This window comes from Macrobrachium nipponense, chromosome 19, assembly GCF_015104395.2.
Source record: "Macrobrachium nipponense isolate FS-2020 chromosome 19, ASM1510439v2, whole genome shotgun sequence".
Lineage (NCBI taxonomy): Eukaryota > Metazoa > Arthropoda > Malacostraca > Decapoda > Palaemonidae > Macrobrachium > Macrobrachium nipponense.
Window position 1 is genome coordinate 6,047,555 of NC_061088.1, and position 18,405 is coordinate 6,065,959.

The 18,405-nt window shown below is 36.1% G+C and overlaps 2 protein-coding genes across 2 annotated transcripts; both read left to right on the plus strand.

Annotated features, from left to right (window-relative positions):
- The first annotated feature begins 7,614 nt into the window (after positions 1–7,614).
- LOC135212447 (uncharacterized) lies at positions 7,615–9,126 on the plus strand. The gene is made up of 3 exons (XM_064245832.1): positions 7,615–7,748; positions 8,110–8,237; positions 8,733–9,126. Exons 1-3 carry the CDS (start codon positions 7,629–7,631, stop codon positions 8,902–8,904), a joined length of 420 nt encoding a protein of 139 aa, XP_064101902.1. The 5' UTR covers positions 7,615–7,628; the 3' UTR covers positions 8,905–9,126.
- A 3,435-nt stretch (positions 9,127–12,561) lies between these two features.
- On the plus strand, positions 12,562–14,951 carry LOC135213938 (uncharacterized). Its single transcript, XM_064248028.1, has 3 exons — positions 12,562–12,685; positions 13,368–13,495; positions 14,579–14,951. Exons 1-3 carry the CDS (start codon positions 12,674–12,676, stop codon positions 14,748–14,750), a joined length of 312 nt encoding a protein of 103 aa, XP_064104098.1. The 5' UTR covers positions 12,562–12,673; the 3' UTR covers positions 14,751–14,951.
- The last annotated feature ends 3,454 nt before the right edge of the window (positions 14,952–18,405 follow it).

An 18,405-nucleotide genomic window follows, 5' to 3' on the forward strand; every position in this document is an offset into this window, starting at 1 on the left:
TATATATAGAGGAGGAGGAGAGAGAGAGAGAGAGAGAGAGAAGAGAGAGAGAGAGAACTAACTCCATCACGTAATCCGGATATCCTCAGTTTCCCAATCCATCTATAACATATGAGAGAGAGAGAGAGAGAGAGAGAGAGAGAGAGAGAGAGAGAGAGAGATTCCACGTTAAAAACAGCAGTTAAAACCCACCTCCCTTCTTTCCCCCTCCTGCAGGTGGGAGAGTCCTGAAGGAATCGAATTCGTGGTGAAGTACATCGCTGACGAGAAGGGCTACAGAGTCCTTGAGTCCAACGCCGTGCCTTCTGCGGGAGGAGTCCGTGCCGACGGGGAACAGGCCGATCTCGAAGGAGACGAAGACGACGAAGAAGATGATAATAGAAGACTTTGCCTATCATAAGGACTGTTACCAATGGATATTCACAATTCCTGACGCATAGTATTCTGGAACAGTTGGGGATAGTTACTCAATGCAATTAGTTTTAGGTATTGCTTCTATTAGTACAAATCAGAGATTCTTCAATATCTTACAAAGATTCGACTCGTTAATGTGACCCTGTAAGAGTTTTCTATTTTATTTGTAATTGTTTTTCTGAGATTTTAATAAATATCTGCAGAACACTCCTTTCTTATTTAACCCGAGTTTTTCCTTTTCGAATATGGGTACCTTCAGGAAACTCCTATGAAGGAAAATTTGGCATTTAACAGCAATAACATTTATATGGCAAATAATTTCTTAATCACAATTCTAATGATACTTAGTTTTCATTTGATTTAATAGTTTCATGAGAATTTTATTAGCACTTAAATAGGTCCCATTCTTCAAGGAGAGAATGAGGCTGAGAGTAGGGCTAACGCCATCACTTGCAATAATCAATAGCTGCTTGATACAAGCGGCAATATGATACGATAATGCCAATTAAACTTGCAAGAAGCAATAGCTGTTTAATACAAGTTGCAGTATGATACGATAATGCCAATTAAACTTGCAGCAAACGATAACTGCTTGATACAAGCAGCAATATGATACGATAAGGCCCTAAAACTTAAGATATTTCTAATGACCTATGATTCCAATGTAGCTGAATAACAGAGAAGCATTTTGATGTAATTTTACTTTCCTGAAAAGAAAACTATTGTGCCGACTTTGTCTGTCCGTCCGTATTTTTTTCTGTCCGCCCTCAGATCTTAACAACTACCGATGCTAGAGGGCTGCAAATTGGTACGTTGATCATCCACCCTCCAATCATCAAACAAACCAAATTACAGCCCTCTGGCTTCAGTAGTTTTTATTTTATTCAAGGTTAAAATTAACCATGATCGCGCTTCTGGCAACGCAACTACACACGCCAACCACGGCCGGCTGAGAGTTTCATGGGCCGCTGCTCATACAGCATTATACTCTGTACAGAAAACTCGATTACGCCGAACAAAATATTCTTAAATATTCCTAATAATAATCTTATAAAGCAGATTTTTCCTGACATATTACACCTGCCCATCCACTTCATATCACAGAAATCTTAATAATCCATTTGTAAAATGCAAATTGAGACCTATACTGATACACTTGGTCTAATCTAAATTAATCATCGGATCAGAATGAAAATGATTCATCATGATTCATCACCTATTCACGATGAATCACCGACGAGAGATTAAAATCTTTCTCTTTAAATGATTCTCGTTAGGGCGATGAAACTGCAGAATTGTTGGCAAGTTTAAATATTGTTGAGCAGTCTTGATTAGTTGTTGCCATGAGCTAGCTATAAATTATTATTATTACTAATATTATTTATTTTTATTTATTATTTTTATTTTTGGCTCTACCACAGTCCTCCAATTCGACTGGGTGATATTTATAGTGTGGGGTTCCGGGTTGCATCCTGCCTCCTTGGGAGTCCATCACTTTTCTTACTATGTGTGCCGTTTCTAGGATCACACTCTTCTGCATGAGTCCTGGAGCTACTTCAGCCTCTAGTTTTTCTAGATTCCTTTTCAGGGATCTCGGGATCGTGCCTAGTGCTCCTATGATTATGGGTACGATTTCCACTGACATATCCCATATCCTTCTTATTTCTATTTTCAGATCTTGATACTTATCCATTTTTTCCCTCTCTTTCTCTTCAACTCTGGTTTCCCATGTTATTGCGACATCAATGAGTGATACTTTCTTCTTGACTTTATCAATCACCGTCACGTCTGGTGTATTTGCACGTATCACCTATCTGTGTTCTGATACCATAGTCCCAGAGGATCTTTGCCTGATCGTTTTCTATCACGCCTTCAGGTCGGTGCTCGTACCACTCGTTACTGCAAGGTAGCTGGTGTTTCTTGCACAGGCTCCAGTGGAGGGCTTTTGCCACTGAATCATGCCTCTTTTTGTACTGGTCCTGTGCAAGTGACGGACATTCGCTTGCTATGTGGTTTATGGTCTCATTTTTCGTATTGCACTTCCTACATATGGGAGAGATGTTATTTCCATCTATCGTTCTTTGGATATATCTGGTTCTTAGAGCCTGATCTTGTGCCGCTGTTATCATTCCTTCAGTTTCCTTCTTTAGCTCTCCCCTCTGTAACCATTGCCATGTGTCATCGCTGGCCAGTTCTTTAGTCTGTCTCATGTATTGTCCATGCATTGGTTTGTTGTGCCATTCTTCTGTTCTGTTTGTCTTTCTCCTGTCTCTGTATATTTCTGGGTCTTCGTCTACTTTTATCAGTCCTTCTTCCCATGCACTCTTGAGCCACTCGTCTTCACTGGTTTTCAGATATTGCCCCAGTGCTCTGTTCTCGATGTTGACGTAGTCCTCTTTGCTTAGTAGTCCTCTCCCTCCTTCCTTTCGTGTTATGTATAGTCTGTCCGTATTTGCTCTTGGGTGTAGTGCTTTGTGTATCGTCATATGTTTTCCTAGTTTTTCTGGTCTATGTTGCGGAGTTCTGCCTTCGTCCATTCCACTATTCCTGCGCTGTATCTGATTACTGGCACTGCCCATGTGTTTATGGTTTTTATCATATTTCCGGCGTTGAGTTTTGACTTAAGTATCGCCTTGAGTCTCTGCATATATTCTTTCCTGATCGTGTCCTTCATCTCTTTGTGTTTTATATCCCCTCCTTCAATTATTCCCAGGTATTTGTATCCCGTCTCATCTATGTGTTTGATGTTACTCCCATCTGGTAGCTTTATCCCTTCAGTCCTTGTTACTTTGCCCTTTTGTATGTTGACTAAGGCTATTATTATTATCATTATTATTATTATTATTTTTTTTTTTTTTTTTGCTCTATCACAGTCCTCCAATTCGACTGGGTGCTATTTATAGTGTGGGGTTCCGGGTTGCATCCTGCCTCCTTAGGAGTACCAATCACTTTTTTTCTTACTATGTGTTCCGTTTCTAGGATCACACTCTTCTGCATGAATCCTGGAGCTACTTCAGCCTCTAGTTTTTCTAGATTCCTTTTCAGGGATCTTGGGATCGTGCCTAGTGCTCCGATGATTATGGGTACGATTTCCACTGGCATATCCCATATCCTTCTTATTTCTATTTTCAGATCTTGATACTTATCCATTTTTCCCTCTCTTTCTTTCTTCAACTCTGCTGTCCCATGGTATTGCGACATCAATGAGTGATACTTTCTTCTTGTCTTTGTCAATCAACGTCACGTGACGTCTGGTCTGTTTGCACGTATCACCCTATCCGTTCTGATACCATAGTCCCAGAGGATCTTTGCGTGATCGTTTTCTATCACTCCCTCAGGTTGGTGCTCGTACCCACTTATTACTGCAAGGTAGCTGATGTTTCTTGCCCAGGCTCCGTGGAGGGCTTTTGCCACTGAATCATGCCTCTTTTTGTACTGGTTCTGTGCAAGTGCCGGGCATTCGCTTGCTATGTGGTTTATGGTTTCATTTTTTCGATATTGCACTTCCTACATAGGTAGGCGAGAGATGTTATTTCCGTCTATCGTTCTTTGAATATATCTGGTTCTTAGGGCCCTGTTATCTTGTGCCGCTGTTATCATTCCTTCAGTTTCCTTCTTTAGCTCTCCCCTCTGTAGCCACTGCCATGTGTCATCGCTGGCTAGTTCTTTAGTCTGTCTCATGTATTATTATTATTATTATTATTATTATTATTATTATTATTATTATTGAGATTTGCTTTTTTGACTTTTAGTATCTAACCCTCTGGACCTGAATTCTGCAGCCACCTACGGTCCCTAGGTGGAGGTCAATTGTATGCAATTAAATTGTTAACCTTTTTTAACATTTTCACCATTGTTAAGAAATTCACAGTCTCCTGAAAACAAATTGTTAAAAAATCCACAATTATATAATAAAGTATATTTCTATGTAAAAATAAAACAAAGACTTTCGAACACCGTTCAGTGTAACGTTAAAATTATTCTCAATATTAGTACTGTCACTACTATTATTATAATTATACTATTTTACCACTACTTCAGGAACTGTGTGGATAGTGCCAATTGTCATTTGTTATCCTTTTACCTCGTATACCTAGATTGTGTGTATTGTAATGCCTCTGATTTGTACATTCCACGTATATGGCCCCGAGTTATCATAATCTCCCCGTTTATTATTCTTTCTTATTCTGACATAAAAGCTGACGAAATGTTAAGACATTTTCACTCCATCAAAGCAGTAGATTTCACCCCAGTAAGGGAAATCTGTCTTTCGCAATTTGACCCAGTGAGCATGAGGACTCTCTCTCTCTCTCTCTCTCTCTCTCTCTCTCTCTCTCTCTCTCTCTCTCTCTCTCTCTCTCTCTCTGGAAGGCATTCCACGCCCTTCCAGGGACTGTTGACTGACCTTGGTTTCGGGAGCTTTCAGATTATGCATATTTGCTCTACCGTATATCCCAGGTCAGTTTGTTTATTAGCTGCCCATCGGCATATTGCTTCATCATTAGTGTTATTTTAAAATCTAAAAAAATATTATCTTTATTATATCTTGGATAAAAAGACCAGTTATATTAGATTATATATTTGTCCCTATCGTCTTGCATACACAATTTTCCTATAGATTGAACAAGTTACAAAATAGCATTTCTTAGAGTATCGTCAACTAAGATACTTTCGGGAAAAATAAGTATATAACAAGAAGATTATAGTGATACAAATATTACGTAATGGGTATTATTATTATTATTATTATTATTATTATTATTATTATTATTATTATTATTATTATTATTATCTTTCAAACATGTTTTATTGAATAGAATGGCAGAATTTACAGAACTTATTTTGTACAGAGAACTCTATCCAAAATAAATTCTGTAAATTCTGCCATTATATTCAATAAAATGTTATTATTATTATTATTATTATTATTATTATTATTATTATTATTATTATTATTATTATTATTATTATTATTATTATTATTATTATTATTATTATTATAAGACAATGCTTACCCGACCTTGACTACAAAATAGTCAATATTTACAACCGAATTTTCACGATATTTTGAATAAGACTTAAATTTAATTGTTGTAATCATCAGAAAAACAGCATTTTACCTTTCCGTAGGGACTACATTAACATAAGGTCAGATGATCCGTATAAAGCTGCACATTTTCCATATAACCTTCAACACTTTCCATTAGTTACCTTGAAACCATAAACGTTTTTTCTCCCAAACCAAAATTGAATGTAACGAAATTTTAATCGAATAGACGTATTAACATTCAGACCAGGTTCTATATTGTAAGGTTATGTAATGTAATAACCTCAGGAGTAAGTCTGAATTACTTTGAGTTTCTCTGAAGTCTTTGTTATTGGTTAATTTCAAATGAGTGATTCTGTATTTGAAATGATTATATGTATTGGAATTTATAAAAGGTTTTATATGATATAGCTGTATACTGTAAGAACTCCAGAAATAATCCTGAATTATTAAAGTTTTCTTTATATTCTTTGTGACTGGGTAGTTTCAAATGACTGAGTCTGTGTTTGAAATAAATATGTATTAACATTCATAAAAGGTATTATATGACATGTCTGTATACTGTAATAACACTATAAATAATCCTGAATCATATCTTTAAATTCTTTATGACTGGGTAATTTCAGATAACTGATTCTACACCTCAAAACATTAGGAACCTATGGACCGTCATTTTGCTAATTAACTTTGCAAACCTAGGGCAACCAGTCTGGCTGTCTAGAACCGGTCTGATAAAAGGGGCGGGTGGGGGTGGGGGGGGGGGGGGGTGGCGGTCGCGCATTCTAGTGTTTACCTTTAAGGGTGGGAAGGAGTAGGGGTTTAAATTACCACTTATTAAACAAAATGCTTTCTTTGTTATCAATTTATTAGAAGTCTCCATGTTTGAGACATTATTTATTGAATGTACATATATGAAAAAACTTGAGTTTTGAGGCATAAGACGAAAAGGAGAGTATAATGTAAATGAAATTAAATGAATAGTGGCATTAGATTTACGAATAGAAATTTGAAATGTTTGAAAATATATTGCAACAATGTTTCCATTTCAAGAATTTTATTGGAACCTGTGGTTTAACTGTATGATAAAGGCGATTATTCAGCTTCCCAGAAAATAAAAATTTCAGTCCGTGAAAATAACCCATTCTCTCTCAGATTATTTCTTCTTCTTCTTCTTCTTCTTCCCCCCCCCCCTCTCTCTCTCTCTCTCTCTCTCTCTCTCTCTCTCTCTCCAATAAACTATCCCACCACTGGTGAAAAGATGGTGTTGCAAATTTCTTAATAAAATTACTGTGCCCTCCTCACCCCTCGAATCTGTGCTTATTCCGCCGGACTTTATCTATTGGACTTTCGTCCTGGACTTCTCCAGGACTTGGGTCTTATCCTTGGTGAACGCCCGGATTTCTCCACCAGAATTATTACCATCCTCGACTTAGCACAAGTTTAGTGAGCGCCTCCTTTTTTGGGAATTTTGGTATCGTCTAATTCTGTGTTATTATTGTCGTCGTCTTCCTATTTTTCTTCTAATTGTTCTCCTTCCTCTTCTTCTAATTTTTCATCATTTCCCCTCCTCCTCAAGATTACTATCGGTTTCCTTTTCCTCTTATAATTCTTCATCATCTCCCTTTTCTTCGGAGTTTTCGTCAAATTCGTTTTCTTTTCTTGAACTCTCATTATGTTTCATTTACTCTTCTGATCGTCAAATTTCGCTCCCATCTTATGATTCTTCATTATTATGCCATCATCTAATTATTCATTATCGTCAGCTTCTTATGAATTTTGCCTTCTTCTTCTTCTCCTTCTTCTTCTTCTTCTTCTCCTTCTTCTTCTGCAGATTGTTCAATATCATAGTTCAGTTCCTACCTCCTTCAGGCAAGCTACGTAATACTCACGAACGTCTTCTCTTTATTATCATCATCATCACCTGCGTCTATGTGTCTGAGAGAGAGAGAGAGAGAGAGAGAGAGAGAGAGAGAGAGAGAGAGAGAGAGACGCCATCACTCCTGTAGAAGACAATTGTACCATCTCTCTCTCTCTCTCTTTTTTTTCTTTTTTTATTTCTGCCGTCTGTTCCTTTCTCTGAAGGGCCTACCAGCGCCCACGAAATGAACGGCCAGGTTGTTGTTCTTCACGTAGGTAAAGGGAGTGGCCGAAGGTCGAATTTCTGGCCATGGGTGTATATATATATAACCATCTGCCCTCAGCCTCCAGTGGTACATTACGTCTCCTGCTCCTCCTCTCGACTCGAACTCGCTTCGAACTCTCAAAGTCTTTCAACATGAAGGTTATGGTAAGTTGGGACTGAGTTACTTGTTGGATTTTGTTAGGTTTATTGCTAGACGTTACTTGGGTTCTGTTAAAACCATGTTAAGATTATGGTTAGAAGCTACTTAGCTTCTGTTAAAATCTTGTTGGACTTATGGTTAAATGTTACTTAGCTTCTGCTAAAATCCTATTAAGCTTTTTCTTAGAAGCTACGAAGCTTATGCTTAGATGCTACCAAGCTTATGGTAAGATACTGGTAAGAATTTGAAGATAATGTTAGTTTAATATTGATACTGTAAAGGGGATGCTGTTAAGTTTTGTGTCAGATTTTTAATTATAATGTATTTTCTCCTAAAGTCATATCCTATTCCTTGACTCCTCCACAGCTCCTGATCGCCCTAGGCCTAGTGGCTGTGGCCATGGCCCGCCCAGACGAAATCCTGGACTTCGAGGGCGATGACGCCGAGCACGAACAGGAAGGAACCCCTGGCAAAGCAGTTACCGGAGAATACACGTGAGTTGAGAGACGTTAAGTACCGTGTGGAATGTTAGGGCAAGGTAGCTATGTCGGATGTTCGCGAATTGCCTAGTGTTTCAATTAGTGAAACTGATGAGATTTTCACTTAAGAAAATTGTCAAGAAAAAAATATCTACTTGTATACTTCAATAAGTGACACGAATTTTAACTAATAGCTTTAAAAATTCAAAGTCTTACTTGCATACCTCAAATAGTAACATGAATTTTACTTAAGATGAAAGTAAAAAAAATCTACTTGTATACTTCAATAAATAACACGAATTTTACCTCGAGAGAAATACCCAAAGAGAGAGAGAGAGAGAGAGAGAGAGAGAGAGAGAGAGAGAGAGAGAGATATCATCACGTAATCTAGATATCCTCATTTTCACAATCCATCTGTAACAACTGAGAGAGAGAGAGAGAGAGAGAGAGAGAGAGTCTACGTTAATAAAAGCAGTTAAAACCCACCTCCCTCCCTTCTCCCTCCTGCAGGTGGGAGAGTCCTGAAGGAATCGAGTTCGTGGTCAAGTACATCGCTGACGACAAGGGCTACAGAGTCCTCGAGTCCAACGCCGTGCCCTCAGCAGGAGGAGTCCGCGCCGACGGGGAACAGGCCGATCTCGAAGGAGACGAAGACGACGAAGAGGAAGATGACGATAAATAGATAATAAGGACATCGAAGGATAATTGAGGGATTCCATAGAGAACTAGTTAATTCTCCCATTTACCCTATTTTGCTTTTCTCATTTGGATTCCTTATGATATTATTTATTTATTCAAATTTAGCACCTGAATTATTATTTTTAGTAACTTCGTTAATTATCGAGGTTCATAACGCTCTCTATGGCCACTCTAAGTCATTGTAAATAAACTATATATGATTCTATTATGATTATCTGTTTTCCTTTTTAATTATTGAAGAATTCATTGAATGATATTCATGAAAATATACATCAAATATCCTTATGGCTCTCAAAATGCAAAACCCCCTGTTTTTCGTTTTGAGTTCAGATGTGTAATAAGAATTCTGACTTTATCATATAATGAGAACAGAGTCGGGCATATGACCCAGGTCGTACATATAATTTAGAGATAATAGCATTCTGTGTACTGATTTTATTCACCAGAATTCTGCGCATATTATTCTGGTACATATTTTAAAATATAGCTATATATAGCTATATATAGTATATCTCTCTAATATATATATATATATATATATATATATATATATCATATATATATATATATATATGGTATATATATATATATATATATATATATTATATATATATATATTTTTATTTAGATATATATATATATATATAATATATATAGTATATATATATATATATATATATATATATATATATATATATTATATTAGGACGTATCAAATAAGGGAATTTTCTCTTTGCAATGAAGTGGGCTAAATTATAGAATAAAGAAATAATGAAAACCAAGAATGATTTCAATCGACAGCCCACGTCAGAAAAACTGAATTAATCTTATTGATAACAGATTCCCATCATCAACTTCAGAAGTTCAAGCCAAAATGCAAAGCATTACTACCCTAATACTATTTTTCTTGTATTTCAACACTTTTTTAATCTATTTATTTACTTATCAATTTTTTTTGGGAAGATGGGAATGCCCAACCCACGGTCCCAACCTAACCTAACCTATCCTAACCTAGCGTATATATCTATTACTTATTGCGTTAATTTGTCTTGCTGTCAAGTAGCAAGTGCTTGCCAACCTATTTTTGATACTGGATAGTAGCATTATAGTTATGGAAAAACACTGGATTCCCAGAAAAGATGCAAAAGTGGCATGTTCTTTTCTGTTGCAGTTACCCCTCATCTGTTGATGGAAGAAAACGCGAAAAATACCAATTTATATGACAAAAGGTGACACGGTCACTGTCATGCTAAGGTGTAAGGGAGATCACGTGACTCTCTCTCTGTCTCTGTCTCTGCCTCTGTCTCTTATAGTATGCTTGTCTTCCTCTGCATGAAAGCATCTCTCTCTCTCTCTCTCTCTCTCTCTCTCTCTCTCTCTCTCTCTCACTTTTCTTAACCTTTTGCTTCCAAGCAAATGATTGTACAGTGTATTGCAACTTTTCATTAATTTCCTGAAAAAAAGAACGAAATGCATGACTGGACAAGAGGCAGAATCAGAAAAAAAACAGGTGTCGATAATATTGGAAATGCAGAGGAAACTCAAAATTCAGAATTAAAAAAAAAATTAAAGTAACTGATATCATTATAGGATAAAACACCGAGAAATATTAGTTAAGGCTATTTTTATACTTAACTAGATTAGGTAGTGTGAATACAAAGAAAAATTAAGAAAAAGCACGAAGGTGAAAGTGATATATTTGTCTTTACTAATAATGATAATAATACTGTTGAATAAAATGGCAGAATTCAGCGAATTATTCTTATTATTATCTTTTCTATTATTTTTATTACTCTCGAGTAATAAGAAAAATAGAAAAGATAATAAATAAGATTAATTGGCTGAATTCTGCAATTTTACTCCACAGAATTTGTTTAAAAGAGGGTCTTCTTCCAAAACAATAATAATAATAATAATAATAATAATAAATAATAATAATAATAATAATAATAATAATAATAATAATAATAATAATAATAATAATAATAATATAATTAATGATAATAATAATCAGGCAAAGATCCTCTGGGACTATGGTATCAGAACGGATAGGGTGATACGTGCAAACAGACCAGACGTGACGTTGATTGACAAAGTCAAGAAGAAAGTATCACTCATTTGTCGCAATACCATGGGACACCAGAGTTGAAAAGAAAGAGAGGGAAAAAATGGATAAGTATCAAGACCTGAAAATAGAAATAAGAAGGATATGGGATATGCCAGAGTAAATCGTACCCATAATCATAGGAGCACTAGGCACGATCCCAAGATCCCTGAAAAGGAATCTGGAAAAACTAGAGGCTGAAGTAGCTCCAGGACTCATGCAGAAGGGTGTGCTAGTAGAAACAGTGTACATAGTGAGAAAAGTGATGGACTCCTAAGGAGGCAGGACGCAACCCAGAACTATAAAAACCACCCAGTCGAATAGGACGACTGTGACAGAAAAAAAAAAATAATAATGAATATAGCCAGGTGTGAGGTACAAGTATCATTTACAAGCTGGGATAGCAACACAAAAAAAGTAAAAAAAAAATAGTAATGAAAAGTGAAACTTAGAGAGAGAGAGAGAGAGAGAGAGAGAGAGAGAGAGAGAGAGAGAGAGAGAGAGAGAGAGTAAAGGACTGCATTGACCAACAGACGATAGTAGTCACCATTTGTGAATGAATATGAAAGGCAATGAAGCCGTTGCTGGATCCTCACTTTGATATTTTGTAATATTCTTGTTAATTAAGCAAACTATATCTGACCTAGAGTTTTCAGTTATATATTGGCTGCAAATCTATGTATATACATTAGATTAAAAAAAAATATAAACACACATATATCTCCTTTAATATCACAAACTACAGATCTGCGTAAATCCTTTATGTCTGCAAAAATATATACCTACTTATTTCCTTTACTTTAGCAAAAATATAAGACTATGTATTCTCTTTACTCTTACAAAATATATAGAACTAGGCCCTTTTTTTCATTTTACAAAACTATAAACCTACACATTTCCTTTACTTCTGCAGAAGTATAGAGCTACCTATTTCCTTTGCTTTTACAAGCTATAGACCTATGTATATACTTTGATTTGCAAATATATAGACTTATGTAGTTCCTTTAATTTTACAAATTATAGACCTATGCATTTCTTTTACTCATGCAAAAATATAGAACGAAGTATATCCTTTATTTTTGGGAAATAATTACCTACCTATTTCCTTTGTTTTTATAGGGATGTAGAGGTATGTGCGTCGATCACTAAGGAAAAAAAATCAACCAATGCATTCCTTTAATTTTTTGTAAACTTTAGACCCATGTAGTACCTTTAATTTGGAGAGCTTTAGACTCATCTGTTGCATAAATAAAGACCAACGCATTTCCTACCGCTAAACGCCATTTGCCAAAACGTTTGACAAACAATGCAATGCGTTCCTTGTATTTTTGTAAACTTTACACCTATGTAGTACCTTTAATTTAGAGAGCTTTAGACTCATCCATTGCAGAAATAAAGAACTACGCATTTCGTACCGCTAAACGCCATTTGCCAAAACGTTCGATATTCTCTCCTTTTTTATCACCGTTCCTCCTTTCTCTCCGGAGCCTATTATCTCCCAAGACACGAACTGTGATGGGGGAGGGGGTGAAGGTCGTACATTTCGGCTCGGGTATATAAAACCTTCTGCTTCGCCCTCCTGAGGTACAATACTCTTCCTCCCTCACTCACTGGAACTCTTTCCGAAGAGACTCGTCGTCTATTCACCATGAAGGTTATGGTAAGATGATGGTGCTTAAGCTTATTGTTTGGTATTGGTGAGCTGAGGGATAAGTGGTACTAAGATTGTGCTTAGATACTGCAGAGGGTTTGATGAAATGATGCCCAGCTCGTTGTTGTACGTTGCTAAATAGTGAAATACTTCTGAACCTTTCTGTATCACACTGATATGCTTTTGGTAAGGTAAATCAAAGCTTTTTAGTTCAAATGTTACAAAGCTGACGGTAAGATACAGCTAAGCTTTTGGTGAGGTACCATCAAGTCTACGAGAAGTTATTGTAAGCTTTGGGAATGATGGTATTGAGCTCATGGTAGGATATTTCTTAGGCTTTTCGTATGATACTACTAGACCTATGGCAGGATACTTCTAAGCTTATGGTGAGATATGTCTAAGCTGATTGTAAGATACTAATAAACTTAAGCAGAGGAATACATTACAGAGAGCGTGTAAATGACGGTGCTTGTTCAGTTCATGGTAGGATATTTCTTAGGCTTTTCGTATGATACTACTAGACCTATGGCAGGATACTTCTAAGCTTATGGGGAGACATATCTAAGCTGATTGTAAGATACTTATAAGCTTAAGCAGAGGGATGCATTACAGAGATCTTGTAAATGACAGTGCTTGTTCTCATAGACGCTTGTTACGACTATTCCAAGTTTGATGTTCCTCTCCATTCCAGCTCCTGATCGCCCTAGGCCTAGTGGCTGTAGCCGTGGCCCGCCCCGACGAAATCCTGGACTTCGAAGGCGATGACGCCGAGCACGAGCAAGAAGGAACCCCCGGCAAAGCAGTCACTGGAGAATACACGTAAGTAGGCGGACGTTACGTACCGTTATGTCATTTTACAATTCTCTTTGGGATTAACAAACCCGAGTACCGATAACAATGATAATAGTAATGATTATTATTTGTCAAACGAGCTCCTGAGTCAAAATGCAGGAATTCCATAGGACTCACCTGAAGGATTTGATTCTTAATGAGAACTGAAAATAAATCAAGGTTAAGTTAAAGATGTTAGACAGCTGAGTGAGAGACAAGCTAAATGAATAGGTGAGAAAGATAAACGCTTCATTACTGTCGACACTGGTGCCGTGTGTAAGGCATGTCTCATTTTCAGTGCCCAGCCCCCATTGGCATCGCAGAGGGTATAGTCATAGCCCTTAGGAATATATGATTCAAACTGAATTATTTAAGTTTTGTATGAAATATTTACCAGGTTTAGTTTCATAAAAACTTTCTCATATGATATTGCTTAATGATAGAGAATTGCTCGTCAATATGATAATAGTACAGTACCCTATTGTGACCTGGGTAATATGCAATAGAGTAAATACCTGTATCTAGAGAGGGATGCCAAGGAAATGCTGACCGATCACAAAATGTAAATCTGGGTGTTTGGGAGAAAAGATCCAAATGTATGCAAATATTGAAGAAAGACTGCTTGCATTTAAAATACGAGGGAAAGCTTATATAAACATTTTAATCTGAAATTGTTGAACTAAACGATATACCTCAAGATCACCTCTTATTGCTCTTATCAAATCCGCAGGGTCTAGTGCTATCAGTACACCTCTCACGAGGCACTGTAGGTATTACTTTAGGTTTTTTAAAGTGTCCTTTCTGGCCGTTTGCTGCAGCCCCTGACAGTCCTGTTATTGTACCTGTATTCATAATTTTTTTTTTCATCTTACTTTCCTTAACCATCTCCCAAATAATTGTTTCGTAGTGCAACTGCTTTTTAGCCTTTGGCCTAAATTTTATTTTCCCACACAATTCTTAACATATTTATCAAGGCTAAAACGCAGAACCAAAACAGCTGGTTCCTAAGGAGTAAATGTTGTCCAAACCATTCAGATGAAAACTAGACTCACCTTTCTCTTCCTTTTCCAGCTGGGAAAGTCCTGAAGGAATCGAATTCGTGGTCAAGTACATCGCTGACGACAAGGGCTACAGAGTCCTCGAGTCCAACGCCGTGCCCTCAGCAGGAGGAGTCCGCGCCGACGGGGAACAGGCCGACCTCGAAGGAGACGAAGACGACGAAGAAGAAGATGATGACAAATAAGCCAGATGTTCCAAGACTTTTGCTCAAGACTTTGTCCTCTCTGTTTCTCTGCTTCAGTTTGTATATTTCCTCTCTTTCATAGACCGACCATGACTTCAGTTATCTATTTATTTATTCTAACACTGCCTTCATGGGAGGTCATTTTTGTACCCTCCGATTTTGAATCTTTCTAAGGTTATTGTAAATAAACGATAAACATTATTTCCCAGTTTTATAATTCGCCTACCAATTAGTAATAAAACGGAAATTAAGCGTTTGCTACAATAGAGCAATAGATTATATTTCAAAACAATATAACTTTTTATTTATTAGTTCTTCAAAATGCAGAGGTTGTTATTGTGAGCCAACGAGATCACTGACATACAGAGAAAGCCAGTTTTCCATTATATTTTCATGATAGAATATACCGTCTTCAATGCCTCACTTGATAAAGGTTCCATTTTTAAAAAATGGTCCCCTGATAGAGGCTCCGTTGTTCAAAATGCTCTTCAGAGGATCCATCTTCGAAATGCTCCTCTGATTAAGGGTTCATTCTTCAAGATTCTCTACTGATAGAAGTTTCATTTTCTTCAAATGCTCTACCGATAAAGGTTCAATTCATCGAAAATGCTCTTGGGATAAAAGATCCATTCTTCCAAATGCTTGTTTGTTAAAGGTTCCATTTTTTAAAAAATGCACTTCTGAAAAAGGTTCCACCCTTCAAATTGCCTTTCTGATAAAGGTTCCACTCTTTAAATTGCCTTTCTGAAAAAGGTTCCATTCTTCATAATGGCTCTCTGAAAAAGGTTCCACCGTTCAGAATGCCTTTCTGATAAGGGTTCCATTATCCCAAATGTTCTTCTGAAAAAGGTTCCATTCTTCAAAATGCCTTTCTGATAGAGGCTCCAACCTTCAAAAGGCCTTTCTGATAACGGTTCCATTCTTCAAAATGCTTTTATGATGAACGTTCCACCCTTCAAAATGCCTTTCTGATAAAAGTTTCACCTTCAAAATGCTTTTCTGCTAAAGGTTCCATTTTTTTTTTAAATGCTCTTCAGATAAAGGTTCCACCCTTCAAAATGCCTTTCTGACAAGCGTTCCATTCTTCAAAATGCCTTTCTCATAAAGGAGGTTCCATTCTTCAGAATGCCCTTCTTATAAGGGTTCCAATCTTTAAATTACCTTTCTGATAAGGGTTCCACCATCAAAGTGTCTTTCTGATAAGGGTTCCATTCTTTAAAAAGCTTTTTTGATAAGGGTTCCAGCATCCCAAATTCTCTTCTGATAAGGGTTCCACTCTCCCAAATGCTCATCGAATAAAGGTTCCATTCTTCAAAATGGTCTCCTGACAAAGTGTACTTATAATCACAATATTCTAATGCGTCTCGGAATCAAATCACTTTCATTCTAAGTACTGGCTTTATTGAATAATAAATAAGTCGTCCGAGAACGGAAGAAAGTCAGAATAAGCAAGAATAAATAAAAGACAGAAAAAGAAATAACTCACTGAATAAAGACAGTGGGTTGAGTACAACCACCAACTAAAGGTGGTCTTTAACAAGGCATTTATCCTCACTCCTTCTAATCTCCGTTAATCCTCGTCAATAGTGGATTAATTAAGAGGTTTTGAGTTTCGCTTATCGTCGTCATCTTCGTCGCCCTCGAGGTCGGTCTGTTCCCCGTCGGCGCGGATTCCTCCTGCAGAAGGCACGGCGTTGGACTCCAGGACCCTGTAGCCCTTCTCGTCCGCTACGTATTTCACGACGTATTCGGTTCCTTCGGGGCTTTCCCAGCTGTTTGTGAGATGTTTATTATTATTATTATTATTATTATTATTATTATTATTATTATTATAATCAGAAGGAGAACCCTGTTCATGTGGAACAAGCCCATGACTTGAAATTCAAGTTTACAAAGATTATTATTATTATTATTATTATTATTATTATTATACAGAAGACCAACCCCTATTCATATGGAAGAAGCCTACAGAGCCATTGTCTTCTTCATATTCAAGCTTCCGAAGAGCATGTTGCTAGAAAGTTTTAGATTTTGAAATTTATTAATATTGATGCTGCAAAAAAAAAGAAAAAAGAGAAACTTGTCGTTAAAAAAAAAAAAAAAAAAGTCCAGTAGGCACATCCTATCATTGAATACGAAGAACACCGAATAGAGAATAGAATTGTAAGTAAGATATTTGGCAAACGCAAAAGAAAAAAAAAATCTAACCGGCATATACTATCACTGAATACCTGGAATAAAAAATAGATTTCTCGATAATATTTTTGCCCAGAATGAAAAAAAAAAACATCAAGTCGGCATATCTATTAGTGAATACCTTGAATAAAAAATTCTAAGTAAACTAAAAAAAGAAAAATAAACAAATAAAATAGATATCTAGTTGGCATATGCTATCACTGAATACCTGGAATACAAAATAGAATTCTGAGTAAGTTTTTTGCCAAAACGGAAAAAGGAGAGATATCCAACAGGCATATCCTAACACTGAATACTGAAATACAGAACAGCATTCTCAGTAAGATTTTCTACCCCCACCCCTCCCAAAACAGACATCCAATATGCATACCCTAACCACGAATCCCTGAAAAATAAATAAAATTCTAAATAAGATTTTTGTCAGCTGATAGAGCTCTCACATTAACCTTCATGGAGAAGTGGGAGTAAGTGAATCTGCTTGCTTGGTAATATGAAAGCACAGACAAGCTGCAAATTTCTCGAGACGATGTTTTATGTATATACAACACACATACTCCCCCGCCGCAGATATACGTTTGGGTTTATCGCCACGACCTTGATTCTGGGATTCTGGGACATGCCCTCCAAAAGGTCGCCTGGTTATTGGAGATTTCTCTCAACAAGGGTTAGATTCCTTTGAAATATATATATTTTTTAAATCTCCCAGTTTATCTCTTTATTCACTGGTTAAAACATTGTTGTATCAGAGGACTGATGTCTTGAGGTGTTCATAATTGGTCACAGATTTTTCCTTAATATGGTTGACTGATATATATATATTTATATATATATATATATATATATATATATATATATATATATATATATATATATACATATATATATATATATATATATATATATATATATATATATATATATATATATATATATGCCATAGGATTATACAAACGAAGAGAGGATTTAAAGAGCTGATTATTGAACATAATAATAATGTTCGTAGAAAATAAGGAAAATTAAGTTGTAAAACTAATGCGATGCAAAATATGAGACATAAAGAGGAAAGTCAGTGACAATATAAAGACTCCCAAAATATGAAAAATGAAAAATAAGAACAAGGGAATTAATGAACATAAGGCACATATGAAATATCCATACTAAGAGAATAAAAATGAGTGAAAATGAAAGCACATAAAAATAAATGATCCAAGTAGGAGACAAAAACTTAATGAAAATAAAACACATATTAGTTCAAAAGATCTAGAAAAGTAGAAAAAAGAAAACGAAAAGTAAGAAAATTAATGAACATAAGACATTTAAAACATCCATACTAGGAGAAAAAAATGATTGAAAGTGAAAACACATAAAAATAAATGATCCAAATAGGATACAAAGAATTAATGAAAATAAAACACATTAATTCAAAAGACCTAGAAAAGTAGAAAAATGAAAAATAAAA